Source organism: Hirundo rustica, chromosome 9 (assembly GCF_015227805.2).
Source record: "Hirundo rustica isolate bHirRus1 chromosome 9, bHirRus1.pri.v3, whole genome shotgun sequence".
In the NCBI taxonomy this organism is placed as follows: Eukaryota; Metazoa; Chordata; class Aves; order Passeriformes; family Hirundinidae; genus Hirundo; species Hirundo rustica.
In genome coordinates, this window is record NC_053458.1 from 4,060,871 (window position 1) to 4,088,618 (window position 27,748).

At 40.6% G+C, this 27,748-nt stretch overlaps 1 protein-coding gene across 10 annotated transcripts in view; it reads left to right on the plus strand.

Annotated features, from left to right (window-relative positions):
- Nucleotides 1–27,748, plus strand: part of DAB1 (DAB adaptor protein 1) — a 409,578-nt gene that overhangs the window by 287,601 nt on the left and 94,229 nt on the right. For all 10 annotated transcript variants that reach the window (XM_058421723.1, XM_058421724.1, XM_040072732.2 and 7 more), the window contains one exon: nt 18,399–18,598. In XM_058421723.1, the coding sequence (XP_058277706.1) occupies nt 18,532–18,598 (67 nt within the window). In that variant the 5' untranslated portion in view covers nt 18,399–18,531. The remainder of the gene's footprint in view (nt 1–18,398; nt 18,599–27,748) is intronic.

Below are 27,748 nucleotides of genomic sequence, written 5' to 3' on the forward strand. Positions count from 1 at the left end.
TTCTCTGTTAAACATGCTTGATGGTTCTAGAATTTTACCTTATTTGAGGGAAATGATAATGATTATAATTATTTGAGACAGTGGTTGTTTAATTCAAGGACAGTATTCTATCTGTGGGTTGTAGTGTAAGTTCACTTGATAGAAAGTGAAAATTCTAGAAGGCATTTTGGCTATCTGAAGATAGATCTGAATACGTGTCCTTTTTTTTTTTCCTGCAGAAATACTTGTCAAAGCAAGGTCTCTGCTGGTCCCTATCAGGTCCCTGCCTTAGTGTGCCCAAAAGAAAGAAAAAGCCAATATGTCTGAAGAGCTTAAGGATCCAAATATAAAATTAGTCTAATAAGTATAAAAAAGTCAAAACAGATGAGGAGTATCTGGAAATGTACAGTATATTGTGCTTGCTGCCTTTAGTACACTTCTTAATGGCTTTCACACAAGTTGCTTTGGCCCTTAGTCTTTATTATCAGGTCTTCAAAGAATAGCCAAGATCATGCTGAAACTTAATGTCTTTACTTCCAGGTAATGCCAGTGTCTGTGCTGGAGGGAAAAACTTTTATTTAGCAGATGCTTGTGAATGCTCTGTCCCTGCTCTGGTATGGCCAGTAAACCAGTGAAAATTCACTTCTACCAAAATCAGATTTTTTTCCCAATCTTACTTCGTTTTAGAAACAAGAATATTCCGGGAGACTTTCGTGATCAGCCCTAATCACTTGTACTGTGGCATTTCCAGGTGGATAGAATTCAAAGTTGCACAAATATTCACAAGCATTGGTGTGAATTCAGAGTTGCACAGATATTCACAAGCATTCACCTGAATGCGTTGTTCAGTGATTCCGAGTTCTGTTAGCACCTGGCATGAGACGACCTGAGGAATGTCTTAATTGCTTACAGTGACAATTGGATTGCCTCTCTTTTGCAGCTTCTGACAAGTTTAGTTCTCAATTAACCCATGGCTATTTGCCATCTAAGTTGATGAAAGCTTCCCAAGTTTTGGAGGTTAATCCAGGGAACATTTGAGTTGTACTTGCCATTGAAGAAGTTCCAGTTATGGTGGGCTATGTTTTATTTAAAAGGGTGTAAATCTTCATTACTGTGTAAGGATTTATAGTCTGTAGTTACACACAAGATCTAATGGTCTAAAGGCATGAGAAAAGTAGTTTTCTTTTTAAAATTAATATATTTTTCCATTCTGTGTTTTGTCAGTGTTAACTTAGATTTTCTGATCTGTTTAATTCAGTGAATTTCATCTTTCATTTCTTCAGGTAAGATTTCATGAAATGACTGTAAAGGCATATCCAAATTGCTCTCTACTACCATGGAGAGTTAGAGTTCTGGCCTTTGTAGCTGTACCCAAATGCACTTTAATCCAGGCTGCAGGAGTGGTGCTCGTGTGCCAACTGTGCCATTTCTGCTTCCAAGGCCACTGCCCAAGGCTGCCCAGCGCTGTCAGGGCTCACTTTCCCCAGCCTGGTCCTGCCTAGTTTGGGCTCTGATTTAGTTCTGTTCACACAATGGAATTCCTATTTCCTAGGTTTAGATTAAATTTCCCTAAAAAGACACTGTGGATTATTTTGTAAATTTTTTTACGTTTCCTCACGCCCTTTGCTTGTGAAAAAAAGGCTTCATACTTACAAGATATTTACAATTTATAATGCAAGTATGTAACTTCTTGATAGAATGTACTCATAAAACCGGGTTGATATTTGAGATTGCTACTCTGATATTTGAGATTGCTACTCTGAATCCTGGCAAGAGGTACCTAAATTACATCCAGCGCAGTGACTAACATTTTGACATTTACAGATGGGCCTTTGACTTTACAGTTTGTCACATGTGACCTGTGTATCCTTGGCTATAAATACCTGAAATTTGGAGGAATGAAGCTGGAATCTATCTGTGCATGCAAATTTTTGCTTTTCAATTTCAGACTATAAATAACTTTTCATACCTTAAGATAGTTCCCCATGTGTAATGTGAGTTGCCGCTATTGATATACAGTTGTTGTATTATATTGGAATTATTAGAGTATTAGAACTAATTCGAATTAAAGATTGTCTATGAGTTTTGGACGTTGTGTGAAATATTCTGATATCTACTTTGGCGAGATAAACTAAACTGTTAGTGGAGATTTTAGTTTTCCTCTGAAATTGGAGAAATATTTTTCTCCTGAATACTGAGTGTAGAGTATTTTATGATGGTTTGCCTATAATGAATCTTCCAGTTTGTTGATGCAGCTGCTCAAACACACCCAGTAATAAAGAGTGCCAAGAAAGCTGAATTTCCATCCTGCTCTGCCACTCTTTGCTGGGAGTGACCAAATCACTTTTGCAATAGGTAATTCAATATTCTGGTTTTCTTTTTAACTTATGTCTGGCAAATGAAGGCAGACTGATCAAAAGGCACATTGTCAGATTACGTGGGAAGTCAGGATTTGTACTTCCCCAAGAAAACATGGGTTTCCCTATAGCCCGTTTTAAGTCCAGTGCCATACTTTATTAGGTATTAAAAATGTGATCTGTAATAAAATTGAAAAGAATGTATTGGTATGTTCATGTTTTAAGCAGTAATGGTTGTGGCTTGTCTGAAATGGCCTAGACTTCATTTTAACATCCAGTGACAAAGTGGAAAGGCTGTACAAACGTATGGTACTTTAATTAATGGGGGCAATACTGAGCTTTGAAAAGTCCTCTGGAGCTTTTGTCTCTGTTGGAACATTGTGCTGTGAATCTTCCCTAATAGTTAAAGCAAATGAGGTAAAATAGCCTTTGGGCTATTTTGTTACACTGTGTTGTTGGGGAAAAAAAAATTAATCCTGTGCCATTTTGCATTTGCTGTCTGTGAATCAAACTGTGAAAGCTAATTTAAAAACTTTCACACTCGGCTTGAATGAGGACTGTCAGTGCTTGGAGAATGTCAAGCTGAATGCAATTAGCTGGGGTTGGGCTAGCCTAGATAAACCCATCAGCCTCAAAGTGCTCAGCCTTAATGACTGCTCTGATAAACTAACACAGAGGTTACAGGAAAGAATTTAAAGGCGTTAAAGTCCTGCTGAAAACCTTGCCCTGTATAGAAGGGGTCTTTGAAACCAAAATAGTTTGTACACCAAGGGGCAGGGAGGTGGTGAGACCCTGTGGAAAGTTAAATACAGCACAGGAAAGGGGAAACCACTGATGAACCGGCTCAGAAATTGTAAATACATCAATTATTTTAGTATTTGTTAATTGTTAAGCAGCAAATTACCATTTGTGGTCTCTGAAGTAGTTGGGTGTCGCAGGTATTTGTAGAACGCAGAGCTGGTACAGCTGTGGTGGAGTGAAATCTCGGAATGTTTCAGGGAATGGTGGCGCTACCACTGTTCTAGGATGGGGAAATATTGGGGTTTTGAAGTTCCGCTCTTAATTGTATCTGTTCATTAGATGCTGCATCGACCTCTAATGGGGACTTGGGGTCCAAACTTAATTGATAAAGTGAAGTTCCATGCTTGGTTCAGTGTGTTCAGAGTAACTTTCAGAAGGGATGTGAGTAGCTCTCCCAGACTGCAGGTGCTCAAGAGACATGGAGTTCAGGAAAAAGGCTGGAGGAGAAATAGGTGATGAGCAAGCTGAAGTTGTGAGAAGAGTTATCTACAACATCAGCTGCTAATCTCAAATATGATAACTCTTCCCTTGGAAGATGGGAACTGTGGACTGTGGCTTTTGGGATATTATTTTTCCATGAGAACGTATCAGAAAATGTGTTTGTACCTCATTCAGAACATTCCTTTTTTTCTTTTCTCTCCACTTGTTCTTGGAGAAGGCTCCTTGCAGAGTTCTATCTCCAGGTGCTGTGTGAGGTCTCAGCCCAGGTCATTTCCCTGAGAACTGTAGTGAGCAACCCCTGATTTTCCTCACGGAGAGAGAACCCTGATGTTAAATTAAAAAGGACCGAGCCTATAAATTAGCATTTTACATGTCATCCCTTCTCACATGAGCAACATGAATTGTGCAGACAACAGCAGCATTTTTAGTTAATGAACCCAGCCATGAGTGCTGCTCACGTTTAACATATTTACAGGGGGTAGCATGCAGTCAAAAAAATTCCATTAATTCTTTTTTTTCATGAATATGGTGTGCATGAGTACATGCATTTATGTGTCCATTCGTATGTATGTGTACACTATTAGTGTATGCAGTGTTAAAGCATCTAGAGTAATTCAAGAAGAATCACTGAGGAGGTTTCATTAGGCATGTAAATGTATTCAGCAGAAGATTTGAAATAACTCTTTAATGGAAAAAAAGGAAAAACTGTGCCATTTGACATGAGAAATCTATTTTGAGCTATAGTATACGCACAGCCTGTTTTCTTTTCCTTTTCTTTCCCTTTCTTGAAATTGTTGCCTGAAATATTATGGTGGCATGCAAAAGCTTGAGGTTTAATTATAAATTTAATTTGCCTGAATGCTGCCAGGGTATTTTTACATAGACAGTAAAATTGCAGCTTGGTAATACTTGGCACTCAATTTCTATAGAAATCGCATTCAGGATACAACTTCAGGCTCGTGAGTATAATAGGATGAAATCACATGCATTAATGATGATTTTAAAATACTTTCAGAACTATGTAATTTCTGTCTTGATTTTGTTAGTTTTATGGGCAGCAGGGGAGAGAGTTTGTAACAGTCATAGATATGTATATTTAAAGCTGTGAATGAACTTTTTTCAATCTGTTAATCCAAATGTTCTTTAATGGCTAAAAATAGAACTAAATTACTTCATAAAAAAATATCTGGGACTTATTTACTCAGCTTCAGGCAGAATTATTCTCCCAATAATATTCAGAATATTCTTCAGTAGAGTGCTAAAATGTTACTATGCTGCTGAAGGCTGGGCTTCCTCACCTGTGCTGGCTGATAATCTGGTTGTCCTTCTTCCTGACTTCAGTCCTGACAGGAATGCCTGCTTGGTGGAAAAAAACCCCAATATTTTAATGGCTGTTATAGTAGGAAGTATTTGCTTTGGGGTGTTCAGCGTTTATTTTCAGTGTAACTTTATCTTCAACCTCTCTGTCATCATCTTGGAGAGCACAAGACCTTGAGCTGGGGGATGCTGCTTTCCTCAGTGCTGTCCCTGGAATCTGCTGGCTCAGGGCTGACCGTGGTACTTTGTTGCGTTCCAGAAGTGGTGTCACATCTCCAGTGGGGTGTAATTCATGGGGAGGACCAGAGGAGATGAGAGAATGTTGTTGAATGTCTTGTTGAATGTCGCATTTCCCACAGGAAGTCTTCGGTTAAAAGACGCACCACCAAGTCTCTGTGGGGTTGGTTGGTTTTATTTACTAAAATAGTGCTCAATAATGTATTATTTAATGAAGCAGCAAATGCTCTGAGCATTCACAGCTCAGGACTGTGTTTTGTCTCTCCAAGCACTTTCTGACACCCCTTTGACACAGAGACCTGAAAATCACCGCTAGAACTGAACATCCTTCTTTTCTTCCCTATCCTGTTTTTCCCAAGTCATGTTTGAAAGAGTCACTGCTGCCAGACCCAAATCCCATATTACTGATGTGACTTTTGCAGGAGTGGGTGCTGAAGGAATGCAGCTTGCGAGCTGAATTCTGGAAGGTGCTGCAGTGTGCTTGTTGTACACCTGTACTGCTGCTTTTTCCTGTGTGGATTTTCTCACACCCACATACCCACACACACAAAAAAATCCATTACTGTTCCAGAGCCAAGCACCTCAGTGAAGAGATGCTGAATTTATCATTGTCCAGGTGGAATGAAAAGCTGTGTGTGCAGTCACAGAGTAACTTCTCTTTTCACGTGACATCTCTAGGTACAGACTGTCCGTGCTGGAGGATCAGAGTCAGGGTGGTGTGAGAAAGGCAGCCAGTCTGTGGTCATTGCAGGAGGAGGAGGAGGGGATGATCTCATGCCTTGGAGCAGCAGGACAGGGTCCTGGAGGTTGAACTCTCTGTGCCATTGCTCCCACGTGCGTCATGTGAGATGTCAGCCCTGGCACTTGACTTTGCTAAAGTTATGAGGAGATAAAGTCAGAACTCATCAAAGGTGGTATCACACGACTTTAACACATGGTGTTACCAGACTATAATTAAACTAAACGTCATCAGTAAACAAATCGCTTTAAAAATGGTCAGAAAGACTACTAAATTTCTCCGAAGAAGCATTACATTTAAATCAAATTTTATTGACCTGTTTTGGGCTACTGTAATGTGCATTTCTTTGGCTGGACTACCTGAGCTAATGCATTAAGTGCCATTAATTTCAGCTCCTGTGAGGTGCCTTTAGCTTCTGTGTACCTCTGTGTTGCAGGCATAAAGTGTTTTCTGTGACTGTGATTTGAAACAAATGTAGAAAACTCTTCTAAGCATTGTTTGCAAAAGAAGCAAAATTTTTAGCAAATTAAGTGAATGTTTCTTTGCCAATGTGATACTATGTAGTCGTTTGTTGGTCAGTTGCTTGGGTTTTGTTCTTTTAATTTTTAATTGACTTTATTGCTAGCCACTGTTCTGTCATGTTACTATTCCCAGTGTAATAATAATCATTATTCTGCCTTTCTTGCTGTGTTTTTGATAAAAATACATCTGAAGAAGAAACCTGTTATGCATTTTTTTTTCTTTTTTTTTAAGAAACATCCCCATGCTCTTATTAAAATTAACGAATATACTGTATCTCAGGCTTCTTAAAATCTAAGAAGGATGAAGATTTCCTGCAGATGATCCTGTAGGCTTTGCAAGAGGAGGGCAATCAAGTAAGGATAATTAGAGTCACTATTTAAATATGCAGAAAGCAAAAAGCTTATCTGCAAGAGCAGAGTGAAGTATAAGTACAGCGTAAGACTCAGGTAAGGATGATTTGCAAGCAATAAAATCACAACTCCCTGACTTTGTAAGTACAAACTAATAAGCAATATTTAATAATGGAGACTGTAATAGTGTGGGATATAAACCCAGTGGAATGTGATTTTACCATTAGATCTTACCTGAAGGGGATGGATTGGTTCAGCCCTGACAGAGTGGGGATTACAGGTATTTGGAATGTGTGTGCAGTAAGGGATGAGAGTAATTGCTCAAGATAATCTCCGAGCAGTTAACTCAGAATAATGATAGGGAATTGGTGGGATTTGTATTCCCAGGTTTTTCTTCTTACACTCTGAAATCAGCCTGAAAGTGTGAACACCTCTGATGGGACTCTTGCTGCTCCTGCGATTTGGAAAGGTTTGCTGAAGAACAGAATTAATGTGCTGCTAAGAACAAATCCTCCTTGGCAGAGAAATGGGTCGGATGGTCTTCAAGTTCTTAATCATCCCTGATTTTGTAACTCTGTCATTATTTTCATTAATTAACTTGAGTGGGTAACACAAACATCACACTTCTTCCAAAACTAATAATATTACTGCCTGCCATTTAGTCTGTTGATCTGAAATAAATCCCAAACCAAGCCAAAATGTTAAAGTGGTGCCTAGGCAATAACATCATTGAGCGTGTATTTATCCAAATGGCTTTAATTGTGCATCATCCTAGGTTCACAGGCTGGGCAAGGTCAGGCCTGCCTGATGCTGGGCTTTGGGAGGCAGGAGTTGCTGGAAAGGCTGGAATTCAGGAGCTGGTTCTTCCCTGGGGCTCAGCTGCAGGGCAGTGGCTGCCAAAGGTGCCCAGCTCAAAGGAGAGAGGAACCAGGGGCCTGACCTGGAATTCCTTTGAGTTCCCTTTCACAGGGCCATGGGTGCTTAACCCAACGGGCCTGGCTACCTTCCAAGTGGAGTAATTAAATTCTGTATTCCTGAATTCCCTCTTGTTTTAATTGGGTTTGGAATTCTTCACCTTTTGGCTTTAAACTGTCTCTCCTTACAGCGAGGACTTTATTTCAGATGGGGGTATGTTACCCTTGAACGTAATGTACATTGCTGTAAGCGTGCCAGGTGTTTCAGGAGAGCAGTGTACAAGGCAGAGCAACATTTGAGTTCTATTTTTAATTGATTTTCTTTGCTGTATCGAAATGCACCCGTTTGATGGTTATTCCTGTTTTCTCTCTCACTTTACAGGCCTTGTTGAGACTGTAGAATCAAAGGCAATTCATGAAAATATTTTAGATCTTTGCTGCATCCAGGAAACCTTCTGTTTGCTTCTGTGTGCAGCTTTCATCTCTTTGGTGTAGTCACTGAAATCTAGGGCATCACTGGAAATTCAGTTTTCAGTGTGTATCCAAATGTTCACCTGATCGTTGAGACTGCTCAGCACTTAACAGGAACCAGCTGGTAAACAAGGGAATTTGTGCTACATCTCCCCTAAAATATGGCTTGGTGTCTACTGTGCCAGTAACTTCTGTTCATGTACTGGAGCCTAAATAATTGATTTTTTTTCAGTGTGTGCCACAGCACAGCATTTTAAAGCCCCGGCTGCCTTGTCGATGAGTATTGTGATTGTGCAGAAATTTTAATTAATCAATAGGGATGTCTAAAAGGTGTAGGCAGTAATGAGAGTGAATACATGGTGTAAATCTGGGAGAGTAATTTCTGGACAGGACAAATCTTTGATATGGATAAAGATTAGTTCTCTTAATGGTTTACCCAGTGATACCTAAATTTAGAACTTGTGAGCACCGCTGGCTCGCAATCAGAATATGTTTTTCCCTGCATAAAATGGAATTATATTAGTCAATTCACATTAGCCAAGTCTGAAGTCTGTGTCTGGTTGGATTTATTTGCGCTGGGCTGATGACAGAGCTCTGTTTGGCTTTTTGTTTGACCTGGATATGTGTATCTTTCTTAGTGCTGTCAGTCTGCTCTTAGGCTGCTCAGTGAATACTCTGCTACTGAAAATCCAAGATCTGCAGCACTTTATTAAATTATAGAGTACATTACTTGCTCCTTTAGTATTTACCTTTGGGCATTAGGACTCTTCTTCCTAGAAACTAACCTGGTACAGGGTTTTGTGGGGTTTTCTGAAACCTCTCTGAAAGAAAAAAACCCAAATCATCCTACCATATCTGGGAATGTCTTAAAAAAACCAAGTAGTAGTAACGAACACATTTGGGGTGGGGGTTTTTTTTTGTTTGTTTGTTTTAATTAAGAAGTATGTTTCATGTAAATGATTTCACAAAAGTCTTTAAAAGTAGGAAGGTCCACCTGTAAATTCAGTTTGTATAGCATCCTATCCCTTTTCCTCTGAATGAATTCCAGAGGACAGCCCCAAACTGCCAGAAAGCCTTTCTGTTGTGGACTTGATTTTGTTGGTAGGCAGAGAGGGCGGGCAGAACCAGCATCCTGTCTTTCATCCTTCTGGATGAGGATTAATCATGATCACAGCTGCAGAATATTGCAGATCTTAGCTGGGGCTGGAGAGGGGGAAGGGATTGGTGTGGGGGGAGCAAAGGACATCTCTGTCTTCCCTTCCACCAGCCCCTCCTGCCCTTTACGGAGGAGTTGGAACGACTAGATTCCTACCTTTTTGTTGTTGTTGTTTGTTTTTTTAATAATTAATCCTTCATACATCTTGTGGTTTTTTTTCCTTTAATCATGAAGAATGCACTCGATTTACTGGTAACACACACACACACAGAATGTTTGCATGGCTCCCTTGTTTCCTTGATGATGAATCAGGCACCGGGTGCTGAAATTCTGCTGGTTCAAAGGCACACAGATTTACACCAGTGACTTTTACTGTGTCTCTGTAGGCAGCCCCGAAATGCCTTGCAGGTCAACTGTTTTTGAAATGGCTAAAAGTGTGCTAATTCCTTCAAGGTAAATCAGAAGGATTATGACATCTAGGAAGAAGAATCTGCCAGACAGTTCCGAAGCAATATAACCAGGACTGACCCAACAGCTTCTCTAAAGCTTCCAATAAAATTGCCTGAGGAGTCTGCCAAGAAGCCAGATGCTGCTGCTGGAAAAATACCTTCTGTAGCTTGGCATTTGTCCTGTAATTGCTTCCAAGAGAGAATAAACTGTAGCATGACAGTAGAAGGTGAATGGTTCCTCACTGCATGCTGCTTGGTGACTTTTTTAAAATATTTCAAAAATAAGCATTATTTTCTGATGTGTTACCACTCATGCAGATCCTTGTACTCATTTAACTGCTTAAGAGTTCCCCATCTGAATAATCACTTTTTTTCTTTTTTTTTTTTTTTTCCCTGACATGTTAGCCTGGCAGTGGTTTGATTTTTCTTTTCCTGGAAGTGATTTCCTTTTGCAGGGTCCCTAACCTGGGCTTTGATCCTGTAAGGATGTGAGATGGTCATGCACACCTGGTTGTGTCACAGTGGGGACCCTCTGTGACACAGAATGGAATTATGGTACAGCACACAACACCTGGCCCACACGGTTCCAAGGGTTAGTCAATCATGTGGCTTTGTTTTTTCTTTTAGAATATTTTCCAGTTATGGGAAGAGCACTGTCTCTTATTATTCAGAAATTCTGCTGAATCGTACTTCAAACCAGAAAATGCATGGAAACGTCTTAGGGAAGATGCTTCCTCCCTTTGAAAGTGGTTAATACTCCTACTGATAGAAAGCAGAGGCATTTGTGGAGTAGTGTATAACCCAATCAGATACAAATGAGATGAGAACAGATAAATGATTCCAAGAAAATTATTAATTTGAAATTTCTCCAGTAAAATATAGGGGCTGTCCTCAAATACTTCTGTTCGGTACCATGCATGAGTCTGCCTGCTGTTCATCCCAACAGTCCTGTGGGATTGCCTTCAGGAGTGGTTTGAAGACTATTCAAATGGAATGATCAGGAGTAATTCTGCAGCTAGAACTAATCAGAGAATCACAGAATGGCCTGATTTGGAAGGGACCTTATAGCTCATTGAGTTTTAGCCCCTCTGCCATGGGCAGGGACACTTCTCACTATCCTAGGGTGTTCCAAACCCTGTCCAACCTGGCCTTGGACACTTCCAGGGATCCAGGGGCAGCCACAGCTTCTCTGGGCACCCTTTGCCAGGGCCTCCCCACCCACACAGGAGAGAATTTCTTCCTAATCTCTGCTTTAAACCTCTCTGTCAGTTTGAAGCCATTCCCCCTTGTCCTGTCACTAAATGTCCTCATGAAAAGTCTTGTTCCGTCTTTCTTCTAGGTTCCCTTCAGGTACTGGAAGGCCACACTTTGGTCACTTGACAACTCAAATATTGACAATTGTCAGTTGTAAACACAAATGGAGAAATAATTATTGCCTGTTTGTGTGAACTCATACTTACAGCCCCAGCAGCTTCTTGCTTTTTCCCTTTGCTGTGCTAGACAATGAACTTTGGTAGGAGTCAGGTGGTTGAGTTTGGCGTAATAAAGCAAAAGTCCATTTCCAGCAAGGTGAATTCCTTTGAGCGGTTTTCCCAGTACTCAGCAGTCAAGGGAACGAGGACTGAGTGTTAAAAAACAGCAGTGAGTAAAGATCCTGGCAATGGGGCTTTTTGTTATTGCTGGCATTGGGAGGCTTTGCTTTGCTTTGCTGTAGTGTCAGGGGCTGGAAGGGCACAATGTACAGGTCGGCTCTTGTGGCTGAAGAAATCTCAAAGGGACCTGGAAAATTTGGTACAAAATTCACATCCTTTAAGAAGGTCAGTGTAAGGCATCACTCCAAACTTTACTGCAGATTTCAAAGTATAGCTTAAGTTAGGTATAGTGCTGTTATTTTATTTGAAATTAACAAGAAGGTGAGTTCCAGTTCAGTCGCACTTGAAATATCAAGAAAATGATCCTGAAATTAAACAAAAAAAACAGAGCTGAATCAAGATATTTCTATGAAGGACAGGAGATGAACAAGATTCCTTCAACTTACTGTGCCACTTTGAAATATGCTGAGCTGTCCAGGATGCAAAGTGTTTAATTCTGTAACCTTTTCTTCCAATTAGAAGACACAGGTTCTGATTGTGAGGAATTTGCATTTCAATATGAAACGTGGTGTCTGACATTGCTTTTACCTTCTCCCTGGTGATGCTCCTGACTGCTTCTCCCTTTCCTTCGGTGTGATGATTGCACCACTGCACTTTAGTAATCATTTAACAGCTCTAATTACAGAATGCTGCGATCCCAACTGTGTACTTTGTCCTCTTTGCCTTCTTAGTCTCTGTTTCTTTGGTGTCGGGAGGATCACAAAAGAGCCGTTCTTCTGCTTTGCAAAAATAAATTCCAAAGGCCCTGCTTTGGTAACGTACAGATCTGCATTTTCTCGTGGCTTTGGAGTTAATTTTAGCCATAGAGGGGTCGGTTGGCCTGCTGTTGTTTACATCAGTCACGCCAGCGTAACTTCTCTGACGCTAATGCAGATACACCGGCGTAAAATTGGTGTAACTCCAACTCCATTAAAATCAATGGAGTTCCGCCAATATGAGTCAAATGCAATGCTATTGATTTTGTGCTGGTGTGACTTTATTGACTGGGGTGGAGGTGAGGCAGTGTCTGCTGGTGGGGCTCGGGTTGCAGCCACGCTCTGCCTGTGCTTGGAGTAGTTGTGACGTTGGTTTCTTGTTTGTTCTTGCCCAGCGTTATCAGAAATTCCTTCTCTTTTCTGCTCCAGGGTCAGCAGTGTGGGAATCTGGGAGCAGTGAAGTCTTGGAGTAATGCAGTTCATAGGGGAAGAGCATTAGGTAATTCAGTTTCACTTGGCAATCTCTAGTCCCATCTGAATGGTTTCCTCTGTTATCTGCTAATGTGGTATCAGAGGAATGATGTGGAGTTTTAAAGCCTGCTCCTTTTTGATTTGATACCCTGCTAAAGCTTACAAAAGCACTCTGAGTGGAGTTTTGAGTCGGAAAGTGCACTTAAAGGAGCCATGAGTGCAGTATCTACATCCCCAGCACAGGGGATTATTCCTGGTTTTCAGCTCTCTGGGCTGGAGTTGCATTCCCTGCTCTGTGGGCAGAGGAGATGTAGTTTTTCCTGAATTCAAATGCTATACTTTGAATATTTCAAAAATCCTTTGAAGCAAGCCCGTGTCTTCTATGTTGCCTTTGTTGCATGAATGCTGCGCTGTATAATATAAAATAGAAAGTCGAATATTAAAATGAAATGTTAGTAATTTGCCATTAAAAATGTTGATGAAATCAATTCATTCCTTTGAAAAGCTTCTTTTTAATCCGGTCAGCATTTTCTGTGAGTAGAAAATTCACAGCACTTCTGGTGAATAATTGGTGGAGTGGAGTGCAGTATTCACCACGATGTGGAGTGATTTCCAGGAGGAATTTCAGTAATTATTCCTGCCATCATTGGAATACTAATAAAAATCTTGCTTTAGAAATATTTTATAGGTCAGTTTTTTGCCAAGATGCTCTTCCAGCGGTGAATCAGCTTCAGTGGTGCTATTTATCCCATCTGAAGAACTGGGTAAGATGCTTGAAAGATGCACTAGAGACAAAAATTTAGCATAGTTTAAACCACAGGAAACTTATTAAATGTGTTATTGGCCAAAGTTACATGTAGGACTTTGTTTTTAAAAAGAAGATAACTCCTTGTTTTCAGGAGATAAGAGATTTTATGGATACAGTCAACTACAGCAACTAAACACAAAGGGAAATTAAATGCTGTGGTTTGAGTACTAAGTAGTTTTCTGATATTGGAAGAATTAAAAAGGGTTATTTGGGAAGGGTTGTTCTGTAAGACACTACAGACATACTACAGAAAGCTGAATAAGGAACATAAAACTCTTTCCTTTATTGTAATACATAGAAAATTAGGAGTGGAGGGAAGTACATGCTCATTTTAGAGCAAACAAAACTAAGTTTGTGATCTGGAGGCAGTTGTGAGTCTTAAAAACTGTGTAATTTAGGGAGTGAGTGGGAGATGAAGGGTGCTGGGTTCCAGGGGAGGGTTTGTAGGGGAGTAAATGTTTGTGTGGTGTCTCAGTTTGTGCACGTGAACAGTGAATTTCCTTCCACCTTTAGAGGCTGCATAAATACCAGTAAAGAAATGCCAGGAAAAGGCAGTGCTTGGCATGGAGTGCCACAAAAGAGAGTCCTTTGTCTCTGACCCTGGAAGCAATGCATTCTGCTGTTCTGGGAGAAATGACGGAACTGGAGGAGAGGGAAAGACCTGTGAACAATCCAACAGAGGTTGTTTCCTGTGGCAGTCAGAATTTCAGTGCGTGGTCTGGCTTAGATTTTCCTGTTAAACACTTAAGCGAATTTGCTGTAGTGAAGTGTCACTGACAGCTCTCCTGTTTGCTTTTGCTTCCTCCTCATTTTCTCCTCTCTGTCAGTGTCTTAAGCTCTCTTTTACCTTGTCTTCCCCCTTTTCTGGTTGTTACTTGCAGGCCTTGTTGCCTGCAGTGTGTCAGTGGGTTTTGGATCAGTCCCTTGGGTTCCCGTTCGGAATTAGTGCAGTGCCTGCTGTGACAGATGAATCCTCTGATGTTTGCCAGCCCTGACCATTGGGGAAACGAGCTGATGAGTACAAAACAGTGTGAGCAGCCCCAGAGGATTTCCTGGCCTCTCTCCCTGGAGGGTACAAGGAGCACTGGTGGCAAGGATGGGTTTTCCATCGTCTGTGTGTGTGTGGTCCCACTGCTGTTCTCTGTGTTAGGCTTCAAGGGCAGGTGGGAAGTGGATGAGTAATGTTTTCTCCCTGGATTACAGACCCTTACGCTTCAACTGGTTTCAGTTTTCCAGCCACAGTACTTTTCACTTCTCTTTTCACTTCTATTTTACCCTTTTAGTATGTTTGGGCTTTGTTTAACACTTGTAAGACCACAGGCATAAACATGATTATGTTGGGCGTTTTGGAGGGGAAAAAAATTAATTGCATGACTCCAGAGGCATAAAAGCAAGAGCTAAGGATTTGAGCAGGGCTTTTGTTTTGTCAAACCAGTGTCTGGGAGGTGCCATCCTCTTGTCAAATCCCACTTTGGGGCTGTGGAGAACTTAAATATCTGGGGAATGCCAGGGCTTAGTTACAAATCCTTTCTAAGACTGCTTTTCTTTTATATAAGCAGATGGAAACTGGTTTCAGGGGAGGGAACTTCTTAAGTTTTGAAGTCCTGAAGAAAATTAATTAATTCATGTATTTGAAAGCCAGAGGGGAAGTATTATGATCATCTTGTCTGACCTCCTTCATAACTTGGGCCAGGGGAAGTCTCCTAACAACCCCTACATGAGCTCACTGAAGCGTGGTTGAAAAGACAAATGATTTGACAGAAATTGTTGTTTCACAGGCATGTGGGGGAGGCAAGCGGAGCTTGGGACTAATTTCCCCGTGCATAAAAGGTCCAACCTGTGTTAATCCTAACTGCAGAGTGAATTTACAGAAATATTTCTTTGCTAAGGCTTTAGGTTTTGTGCTGGCGTAGGAGTAATAGAGAACACAGGCTTAAGAACTTCTCCTGGAATTAAGAGCCAGTTAATTCCAGAATGCGCTGATTGTGTTCCTGCTGTAGCCACTTAATAAGGCCACGGAAAATGTCAGTATTTTGTTAAAGCGAAGAGCTCAGAATCCGCTTTAGGAAAAGCTAAGGCATGCACATAACATTGCAGTAGCTGGAGCAGTAACAAGGCACTCACAGAGGTTGTTAGAGTGGACCGATATGTGTAAGACGATGGAATTTTTTATTTTTTATTTTTTGGAAACGCAGCTAACAAAATTTTGCCTTTAGAGCAGGCAGAGAAATGTGGCAGAACTGATCAAAGCAAATAGCATCTCATTGATAAAACACATGCTGCAGTACTTCCCACAGTTGGGAGGCCGTGGTATTTAACAACGGTGACCTAGATTGGAGGAGACAATGAAAGCTGTTGCGGTGAGGAGCAGATTGACTGCCATTCTCATCTGGGTAATAAACGGCTGAAATATGGACAGTGCGTGAAAGTTTACTAATGTGGCTTCCATAACGACCTATACTTTTGGAGGAATTGTCTCCATAGCAAATTCGGTTTGAGCTATAGCTGGTGTCTGACAGATGTTTATGTGCTCCTTTACAAAGATACCTATTACTTTATTCAAGGATCTATGAGCCTGCGAGAGTATGACCTGATTAGGTTTGAAAGTAAATCAATATGTGAACCTGTCCAAAAACAGACGTGCATTTATTTTAAAAAATATTACTCAGTGGGATAGCCTCAAGGGGATATAGCTTTTCTGGAGAGTTTCAAATGAGATAGCAGTCATATGTTGTTACTTTAAAATATTCAGTGCCATTCAGATGCTACTATTTCAGCTGTCCTGTTGGAAATAGCTGACAACAGGAGATGACATTCCTGATGCTTTGTAGCCACAATGGTCTTCTAAGACATTAAAACTTGCTTAACTAGGGACCCCGGGAGTATTTGGTGTTTATTTTTAATTTATTTTTTTAATAAGTGGACCTATTATAAATATTTCCCTTTTGTGAAGTGGCTCATGTTAGTGCTCCTTGTAGAGTTATGCAGTTAACCTTTAGGTAAATATAAATCCAAATTCTCGAAAAATAAACTGTCAATCCAGCTGTGACTCGAGAGATGCTTTAAGTAAGTGCCATTGAGCTGTAAAGGCTGATGCATCCCCACTGTGCCGTAAAACTAAATATTATTAAATTGGGTTGCACGCAGGGGGAGGGGAAGGAGATGGGGGTTGTGAGGGACATCTGTTCTGCACGAAGCTCCTCTCCCTGCTCGTGGGGGGATTTGAAGCGTGAGTGAGGAGGGTGAGGGCATTCCCCCCAGCACTGCTCCAAGCAGCTGTGCTTGGGGAGAGGCGTCTCCCTAGCCATGGACATGGCCAGAGAGGATCCTGGAAGCCTCACTCTGGGAGCTGTGACTCCTTTTCCCTCTCTGACCAGCCTTCATTTGCTTTGTCCTTTCCTACTCTTCTCCCAGCTGAGAAGATTCATCAGGATGCTGTTGGTTTATTCAGGTCCGTTACACCACGCAGGTGTATTCAGCAAGCGCTGCAACTTCAATTTGTGCCTCGCTTTCGGGGTTTTTTTTCCCTCCTTTTTTTGCCATGCGGCGCTTATTCAGATTCCACAGAGGGGGGAAGAGGGAATTTTGTATTTCAAAATCAGTTCAGCAGATTTTGAAAAGCTATCTTTGAATATTCTATAATACACAGACAGATTTGAAGAGCTTATTAAAGAAAGCCCCTGACACACTTCAGCAATATTAAATCACTTCAGACGGTGCATGGCAGTGTAATGTTACTGAAGCATTTTAAAATGTTAAAAGAGCCTGGATTTGAAAGTACTGGTGGCTTCACAGCCCTTACTGTGAAAAGTGATTTAAAGTGTCAAAATTATTCCAGTGTTTGCAGTCTGTTACTTTCTTAAATGACAAAGAAAGGACATTAGTAAATAACTCCAACTGCAGTTAATCTCTGGCCATCTAACCAGCTGATATACTGGGTTAATATCTTTATTAAACGCTTATTTAATAAATGGGCAGCTGTTCCGACAGGCCAGATGGACTTCTCTGTAATTGTGCTAATAATGAGAACTTTCTCACAAAAAGAAAGGGCAGTAAGAAGATGCATTTGGTGAGGGGACATCCTGACAAATGGCTTTGGGACAGTCTGGTCCTCTGCCCTCGACAGACTGGCTCAAGTAAGTGGTTCATCCCTCAAAGCTCGAAGGACCAGCAGTGAGAATTGGAGCAATGGGTTCTTTTTTGCTTAGATGTTTATTCTTCGTATATTCTTTGCCTCCAGAGCCCTGACATCCCCAGTCCTGCCTCCCTCATCCTGCTCCAGCACATTTCTGCTGTGGGTTCTCAGCTGGTGCATTTTTGTCCCCAACAAATACACATTATGTAAAGCTGTATCTTTCTCCCTGAATGTTATCTCTCTAAATGTTCTCTTTTTTGCGCCTATCCCGTTTATATTTCATATAAATTTCGGTTTAATTAACTATTTTCAGAGATCTTTGCAAGAAAGATTACTAGATGGATGTTAAAATCACAGCTTTGTTTGCATGGAGACAGAGTCTTTTATACTAGAAACATTGTCATAAACAAGAGGAGTGGCAAAGTTTGATGTTCTCAGTATGAGCAATGAATACATTTTTCATTTGTCATTGTTCAAGTAAGAGAATGAAAGCACTGAAAGAGAACTGGAGGAGTAAAAATCTGTACTTGCTATCTGGCAAGATGGAATTGGTCCATCTAAGAATTGAGTCCTTGCAGATTTTTTTTTGTTTTGGTGACATTTCCAGCTTCTTCCTGCACTGTGGTCGTTGTCCTTCAGCTGCTGGTCCAGAAGTGCTGATCTTCTGTACACCCTGAGCAGTGTCTCTAGGCTGTGAAAGCATCTCAGATAAGCCAAAACATCTCAAATACAGATGTTTGAGGTAGTCACAGATAGCTCTGTTTAAGCATCTAAAATCGTGGACAATTGGCTCAGCAAATAGAGAACTTTATGTGTCTCCCTTGCAGTGGTTTGGCTTTTTTGTTTTCCTTTCGTGTTTTAAACCCAGAAAATGACTGTTCCTTTTTGTTTCCTTCCTTTACAGCACTCGAAAGGAGTGAATGAGATGAACTGTTTGGGTTATAGTATCTGAAAGGCTAAATTATTCTCTTGGAGAGACATTCTAAATGAGCCTGACCGAGATCCTGGATCTGTGTGAAGAGGACTAAGGATATAGGATGTCAACTGAGACAGAACTTCAAGTGGCTGTTAAAACCAGCACAAAGAAGGACTCCAAAAAGAAAGGTAGTGACTCATTTCTCTTTATTTTTGTGTGTTTTGTACTTTAATCAGCTCCTACATCAGCCACCTTTGGAACATCTGGGGCTCTTCTGTTATCTGTGTGCTCAGTGAAAGTGGGATTTGTTAAGCTCAATGGAAGTCTGGTACAGAAATACGGGGTTTGATTCTCTGACATAAAAAATGCATCCTTTTGAAATAATGTCTGAAATATGAGAAAAACTTGCATATTATTTATGGTTCATGAAGAAAAATACAGTTTTTTAAATTACTTAACAAAAAATCACTTTTCTTTTTCTTTGCTGATAAATACATTTTCTTCTAATGGCTTTTTTTCTGCTTTGTTTCAAACTAACCGGAGCTCAAATATACTTTCTGTTCCTGGAGTTTGAATTTTACTGACACTTTGTGAAGTTAGAGAACTCAGAATCTGTGGAGAGATTCATTGTAATCTGGTACATGGAAGATTAAAGGAGGAGGAGGAAAACTCAAAATTAAGGAGACGCTATGGAGAAATGCATGGTTGGATTAGTTCATATTTGTATTGCAATTTTGCCTCGCGCTGTAGAGCAGTTCTTTGGAGTGATAAGTGTGAGAAATGGGACCTTATGAATTTGGTGCTTGTGCTTGCTTAAAGATTTTTAGTAGGTATTTTTCTCCTTGCAATTTTTATTAGTATTTTTATTGCTTACGGTTTTAAATACTGATGAATTTGGAGCCCAGGACCCTGAATTCTAGTGGTTGTTCTTCTTGTTATTTTTTTAAACCTACACATAAAACTGAAATTCAAAACAGATTTAATATTAATTATTCAAATAAAAAGTAAACTAAAAAGAAAATAATCATACTTAATAGTTTTAATACTCAACACAGCAAGATTTGAACTTTCATGTGTGCTCTGGAGTTTGTCATTCTGTGTCTTTCTGCGGATGTGTAATTTAGCCATTTACTTCTGAGGGTTTTTTCATTTTTTTAAGGCAAAAAAAAAATCTCATCTTGGCTTATATATGTATAAGCCAAATTTTGCTCATATTTAACTTGAACTGCTGGGCAGCAATATCAAATACTTCAGTTCCACCAAAACATTTACTAGGGCCTTGTGTTCCCTTTGGCTTTTGTATCAGAAATCTTTATCCAAGAGTTTGTAAAAGACACAGCAATTAAAAAATTTCAAGTGTTTGTTTGGGAAGATGGTTTAAAAACCTTATGAATGCTCTAGGCCTACACTCACAAATCAAAAGTGACTCATTTAAGATAAAAAGCTGCAGTTTGGAAAGGCAAGAAAAGAGGAACTTTGATGTAAATGAGAGTGTGATCTAAGATGTTTAAGGCAAATAGAGTTAAAGTAGTTTGGTTGTATGATCATTCGGTTTTCGGGGGCAGGCAGGAAATTTAAAAAAGTCATTTCTTTTCAGTATGGATAACATCTTTTTGATGTGTGTCTCCTATGTTATTTCTTCTGCTGGAGGCTGAAACTTTTGAAACCAGCAAACAACTCTTTTAGGAACTCAACGTTTATGTTAATAAAATATTCAGCATCCAACTTGTAACAACATTTCCGTAAATCACAAAAATTGAACTCTTCTCTGCCCAAAATCTGATTTTATCCCCCAAACAGAAATTCTGAGAATTGCCTTCAGTACTGAGGGGGAGTATAAAATATGTTGTGTGGCAGTGATGTGAGGGTCTGGGGAGCTGGAAGGAACAGGGAGTGGCAGTGGCACATCCCCAGGATTATTGTGGTTCAGTGTTGTCCCTGCAGTCTGAGTGCATCCGATCCCATCAGGGCTGGAGCAGTGAATGCTTCACACAGACAAGGTACACAATGCACACACTGTTTGCTGTTGAAATCCCACAGAACCAGAGTCAAAAGAAACTCGGTATGCTCATTTAGTTCTCATTGAGCTGTATGCCCTTCCCCTGTGTTCCAACAAAGGAGCCCTCCTCTGTAAAGTGGGAGTGATGGACACTTGAAAAACAGGGAATTTTCCTTTCCTTTTTTTCCCCCACCTTCATTAACTGCCAGGAGTGGCAGGTAGCAAGTGCTAACATGAAGTTTCTAATGTTGCTAATCAATGAGTTTCATTATGCAATGGAACTGAGCATTCCCAAGAAATAAGTCTTTGCTGTATAAACAGAAATTTGAGCTCTAGTGTTTTTCCAGTGTTTTGTTGCACTTCTGGAAGAGCCGTGCATCCTCCTCCATCCAGAGTAGGGACTGGCCTCTTTTGCTGCATTATCTGCTGTTTTGGTAGTTCTCCTGCCTTCTGCAGCTCACAGCACTGCGTGGAATCTCTGGCCCACGTTTGTATCCCACGCTGGAGGTCTGGGGTGGCTGGATGCGGATGAGGATTAGCGTGGAGTTGGAGCACGGGACTGGGTTCTTTCCTGATCTCAGCCTAAATCTTCTGTGTAGAGTCAGCTAAATCTTTAGTTCTCTTCATCTGCATAAAAAGGTAGTGTTTCTTGTTTGGAATGTTGAAATAAAACAAAGCTTAATTCCTGGGATTTGTAAGGTGTATGGGTATACAACAGTATAAAGTGTCAGATAAATGTGAGCAGCTCTTCTTATTGATGTACAGTGGCCAAAAAGAAAGCAATGACTTGTACATTTGTGGTAATAGTGCCTACGTTGAGTTAAAGCCACTGTGATGTCATTAGTTAACAATTTAATAACCTGGACAGGTTAGAAAAAAGTCCAGGAGTCTGATGATGTTTAGTGAGTGTGAATGCCAAGTCTTGCTGCTGGGATGGACTAACGCCCTGCCAGAAGGGTGAAATGTGTGGTTGAAGTTCCTTTAGGATTTCACGTAACTACTTTTAGGCTCTGTTGCACAGGCTGCTGACTTTTGGGTGACAGCGAAATAGTTTGATTTGTGCTGCAGATGGGGCAAATGGCAATGCTCCTGCAAAGATTTTACCAAATATTTCTTCAATCTGCTGGGAACAGACAGAAAACTCTTTCTGTAGTCACATGTAAAGCAGTTCCCTTTGAAACACCTCTCTTTAGGCATGATGTTTTCACAGCCATGAGCTTTCTGGTCACAACCAGCTCTGCAGCATCTCCACTGTCACCTGAGCTGGTTGGTGAGGCAGTGTCCTGTTCCAGCACTGAGGGGTTGTCACTGCAGCCAGGAAAAGAACTTACATACAAAACTCTCTCAGAAGCTGCTGTTTGCACAGAGTCACAGCTGAGGAGCTCTGATGTTCTCTGGGTAAGTTCAATATTTACACGATCGTATCAGGCTGTAATTTTGTGTGTTAACATTATCACCCTGGGTAACCTTAAAAGCAGGCTCTTGAACAATCAGGTGCACATTCTGCCTTTTATTCAGCACATGTGGATCTGATGGATCCGGGGCTGGGTGAGCTCTAGGAATGCTTCCTGGTCATATTCCTGGAAGAGGGGCTGGAATTTTCACTGACCTGGAAATGCTGTTTTGGGAACAGAGGTGAGCCAGGCTCCTCCCTTCCTCTCCAGATTGTCTTTTTTCCTCCCTGTGCTGTGAAGCTCCTTGTCCCTTGAGGAGCAGTGTTTCACCCTGACCTCTAGAGCCCTCATTCCTACACTTTATTCCATTTCACAGGCTTACAGTGCTTTAGGTGTTATTAGAGGAGTTTATATTTCTGCCATCCCCCACCTCCAGCCCTAATCTTCATGCCACTCGTGCTGATATCTTCTGGTAGCTTCATTGTAATTATCTTTTTTGAGGACTTGCTCACATTTTAAAAGATATCCTGGAGAGGTTTCATGTTGCTCTCCAAGGGGAAATTGTGAGAAATTCTCAGGAGATTTAGAAAGCTCGATTTGAGGACTTTTTTTTGGTGATGCAATTTTTTTTGGTGAGTTTGCAAAAGTCATATGTTCTTTAAGAAGCATTTAGAGAATTAATGATATAACTAATGCTCTTAAATGCTGATTTTATTTTGTTTGTTTATGTTATCCGGTTCATTAAGAAGTGAATAAAAATTGTGTGTTTGTCTCGCTCAGGATAGGAAATTAGAATTTTTTATTAGCCAGAGTTGTTAGAGACATAAACCATGTTTGTCTTGTAGTACATGGGGGAAAAGCCTTGTTGTAAGTGTGTATAGATTATTGAATCAAATTGAAAACATTTACTTGAGCCTATTGGAATTAAAATTGATTTAGAAACCTCTCCGGGGGAAATGTGTTGCATTGATGTTGAATTCACACTGATAACTGCCTGGGAAAATCCCTTCTTGCAAAATTAGCTGAACAGAAAAATTGAAATGGGAGGTCAATAAAGAAGTGAGCTGGGCTACCAAATTTCAGTGCAGATCTGTGTCTGCTTAGGGTAGGCCAGGGGACTTTCCTAGTGATTTAATCTTTTCCTCTTGCACTTAAATTCTGTAATTTTTCTATTTGAAGCTTGGGGCTTGTTCTGAAATTCCATCTCTCATTGCATCCCCCATCCTAAGACTCCTGAGTCAATTTTCAAAATGACAGGGACTTGTGAAAAAATGGAAGCAAATTCCCAGAGGAGCTTGGGCACGCTGACACTTGGTGATGGTTGGTGCTCAGGTCCCCTTGGGTGAGATTCCCTTGTTTATTGGGTTTCCAGAGAGTGTGGGAAGCACGTGGCATCTGGGAACAGCTCTCAGGGCAGGCAGGGTGCCAAGCCAGGGATTGCTGCACCCGGCCAGTAGGAATGGGACATTTAGAGAGGGTGGGACGTGCTCTGCTGGAGCTGGAGGTCTTCTCCTCGCCCGGAGCTGGGCACTGTGTCCTGGCTGGATGGATATCCAGGTGCCCAAGCCGTGCTCCAGGAGGTGGAGCGAGGGTGGGCTCCGCGCGGGGGGCTGGCTCATGCCAGGTGAGGAGTTGGCACCGCGGGGCTTGGCGCGGCAGGGCTGGCTCGGAGGTGGGAGATCTGAGTCTGATCCTCTTGGGATCACGATGGCAAAAAGCTTAATTATCCCATTTTATCTCTCCTGACTACTGATTAAAGGGAAAGCAGCGTCTGCGGGACCGTTCGCGTGTGGATTGGGCCTGTGGCAGTCACATCTATTTCCTGGGTCTTTTAAGCACTGATGAGAGGCTGGGGTCTGTCTGACTATCTAAAGGAAAACTTTTGCGTCCCCAGGAGCAATACTCTAGTCAGACTGAGATCTAACAGGAGCTACCTAGTTAGTTTAAAAGCCTTTGGGGATAGGAAGCCTTTAAATGAGGTTATGTTTTGTCATTGTCAGTTTTCATCATAGGTGCCTAATGCTACCGCAGTCTTCTTTTGGGCTTCTTAGACCTCATTTGAATCCAGTCTTTGCACTAATCATTGCTAAACTCAAGAGTGGAGTGGAGATTTCCGATGGATGTAAAAGTTACAATTTTGCTGACACACAGAAATCTTGGTGCAGTTTTTGCAGCTGTGTTTCCAGGTTGGAACTTCAGTTTAAATTAATAGTCGCTATGAACAGAGATAGTGGATTACTTTTTTAATAAATTAACTTTTTTTTTTTTTTTAACTTTGTGATCAACTACCAACAATTAAAGAGTCATCACCATAATGAGGCATTTCAAGATGTCACATTGGTATAGGTTCATTTATTTTTCTGATTATGTCGCTAAGATTCATGGAATCCAGCAAAATTGGAATTTGATCTAAAGAGTAATGAACAGAGGAGCTGCTTTCATTGACTGGGCGTGGATTTGCTTTGTTTCCTTGCAGTAACTATGAGTTTTTCAATAATTTATAGATTAAGTAACAGCAACATTAATTGATACACTAATTGTGTCCACATGCCTGCCTTTAACAAATCTCTTTTGTGAAATGATTACCGACAGTATTAATAGCACGTCTTTTGTGAGTTGATATAAAGTTATGAATTCATTCTCAAGTTGAAAGGGGATGGGAAAATCATTAATTTTGACATTGTGTAGCTATAATTAACAAGGGTTATCCAATAACCTATCATCAATTAGAGAGCTCATGAATTCTGTTTTAAATACCACGTACCAAAGGGGGTCTGTGGTTGTTAATTAAAGCATTCTTTGGGGGTGATGGATGTTGTCTCTTCTTGCAGATATGATGTTTACTGTTGTTTTTAATTGAGGGAAATCTGCCTAAACAAAGGTTGGGGCTGGTGTTACTTTGCTGATCCTCAGCAGAGCAGTCAATAATTTGTTGAATATTAAGAACAACGCTTCTCGAGAGCCTCTTTTAAAATGTCTCGATGTTTTAATAGTCATAAAAGCATTTCAGATTAAAGTAGTATTCAGGAGCTCTATGCAGTGCATATTCCAGAGAGAATTTGAGTCATGGAGCAGTCCATAAATACAGGTGGGTGTTGCTGTGCTCCAGGGCTGGCTCTGCACTGGGAGAGCTGCTGTGAGCTTCACATCCAGTTCATCCTGCGCTGTACCTTGTTTCTGGCTACATCCTCTTGTGCTCTAAAACTACACTTGAGATTTGATTGAAATAAGGAGAAAGTGGGGCTGGGGCTGATAAGTAGAACTTCTAAACAGGCAGATTAATTCATTTTCAGCGAAACTGTTTCTCTGCTTGCAGTCATTGAAAGGACTCTCAGCAAAATTGCAAAATTCATATTAGAACTTCCGTAAATGGAAAGTTTTGTTTTGAGAGTTCAGGGAAGAAAATTCTATTGTGTAATGAATAACTGAGAGGAGTGACCTAATTCATCCAGATTAGTAGCTAAAATACCTCCAGAGGTTTGGATTAGTAGAAGTTTTCCTAATACGGCTCACAGAGAAATATTCTACAGGGACAAGTATGTTGTTGATGATAATGTTTTTGTAGCATTCTTCATCCAAAGATATTTTCTTGCCTAATAAATATTGATGAATAACATTTCTGTCAGCATGTTGCATTTGTAGTTTTCTGAAACATTTTGCCATTTCCATCAACATTATCATTACTTGCAGAATTTTCCATAAAATGTAATAAAGTGTTGCTCACTGTATAGTACAGATTAGCTGTGTTGATAACTGCTCCCATTTTGCTGAAGGGATATCAGAAACAAGTAAATTTTGAATATTAGCTTGATCCCAGTATTAAATTGCTCACTAATTTTCCCTGAAATAAACAGATAACACTTAGCATTGGTGCCCACATTATTGCAGTGTATGCTTTTTCATATTACTAGGGCAAATTCCTCCAATCTTATATAATTTTATGCAATTTATGGAAAATCATGAGCATTCTTGACCTATGTATGTATGGGGGAAATGTAAATTGATTTCAAAGATTATTAGATCCTTACATCAAAAGCCAGTGCTGATCTCTCAATTACTTTCCAAAGATTACAGCACAAATCGAGGCAGCGCTTGGTGTGTAATCTGAGGATCCTGTTTCTTATTTTGTGCTTTAAGCAGCACATTTCACTCTCTCAGTGCTGACATCACAGTAATTTCATTAATCAGCTTGTGAAGAAAAAACTGTGGAGGAATGTACAAGTTAACAGACTTATGCAGGGTTTGGTTTGTGTGTTTAAGTGGCCTGAATCAGAAATGTTTATTTATATATATATATGTAACAAAAGCATTAGCTGAAAAATAATTGTCTCCTTAATTTTCAGTGTCATAAAACACTGACCACTTCTGGTGAAGAAAAACTTGCCCACATAATTGGTAGCATTTTGAAATACCATGACAGAAATTGTAAGCCCTTCATTCACGCCTTGTGGAATATTCCTCTTTAAGAGCTTGAAGAAATATGTAGGGAATTTGGCCAAGTAATAGGCTCAGACTTCCTGTGATAAATATGTCAGGGCACACATTCGCTGTGCTCCTCAGGAGTAAAGAAAAGATGTGGCTGTGATGCTCATGCATGATTCTCTGTATAGGATCAATATGGACATTATTGGTATTCCAGAATAAAGGTAATATATTATATATACATAAAATGTATTTGGATTGTCCAGTGATGGAGTGGATGTTCCTTATGAGTCCCTTCCAACTCAGCTTATTCTGTGATTCTGTGAACGCGCTGAAGCATAACATTTCTCTTGAAAGTGAATTAAACACATCCTCAGAAATAATGACATCCTTATTTGTATTATTTTTGTCTAAACATTGTTATATATTATAGCTAGTTGTTGGCAAAAGGACATGAAAAAGAGCATTTCTCTGCTTTTAAATTTGCTTGGTTTTGCATATGTGACAATATTCTGTTTGCATTAACTAAGTAATGTGTTTGTGGGGGTCTTTTGTATGAAAAAGAAAGTGATGTACTTTAACGCTCATTGCCATCTTCTGCTTGCAGCAATAGTGGGGGCAGAGCCGATACCCCATTATTGAACTAAACCTGAAAATTCCCAAAGGCTATTTTTAGTCTGGTCGTGGCTGTAAAACCTTGTGTGGAGATGCTCAGCCTCTTAAAAGGTTTCTGCTTAGAGCCTCCTGAGCAGCCAGAGCCTCTTCCCAGAGCCTCTCTCCACAGATGAGGATCAGTGGGGTTTTCTGATTTAGACACTGTGTTTATCCTGTTCTCACTGCCCAGGCTGAAACACCAAACCCAGTTAGCACTTATTTGCAAGCAGGCGAGTTTACCTCCTTTATTTACTCCAGTATTGGCTTTTCCCAATTCCTTTTATTTATGCAGTTGTGCAGCGCAGGAGGAAAGTTGCCAACGCAATATCCATTATTATTCTGACAAGAACAGAGTAGCTTTCACTTCCATTTCCCAGAGACAGCATTACTCATTGCTGCAAAACAGCATTAAAAACAGGAGAAGGAGGGCAAATTGTCATTTGGCTGCCGAGTCCCCAAACTGCCTTTCCTTGCTCCAAGTAGATCGAGTTTGAAGTAGAGGTGGGAATGATGTGTGGTCTCTCTTTGTGATGGGGCAGTCAGGGAAGCAAACAAGCTGTTGCTCCATCAACACAAAATTCATGAGGAGTGGAACCAAAGAAATTGGCATGATGGTGTTTGCAATGTTCCATTGGAGGTAACTGAATCTGGTGGGCTGCAGGGTTTGGGGGGATTTTTCCTCTCCCAGATCCTCCTGGCACTGGTTTCAGTGGCCACAGCATATCCTGCAAAGTTGTCCCAGCCTTGACTTCTAAATATTAACATTTCGCAGCAGATTCTTCTACAAGTGACAGGAGCAGCAGCTTCCTCTGGAGCCAGCTTTAATGTCTACCTCGCTTTAACTACCAGCAAATGCTCAACAGCTAATC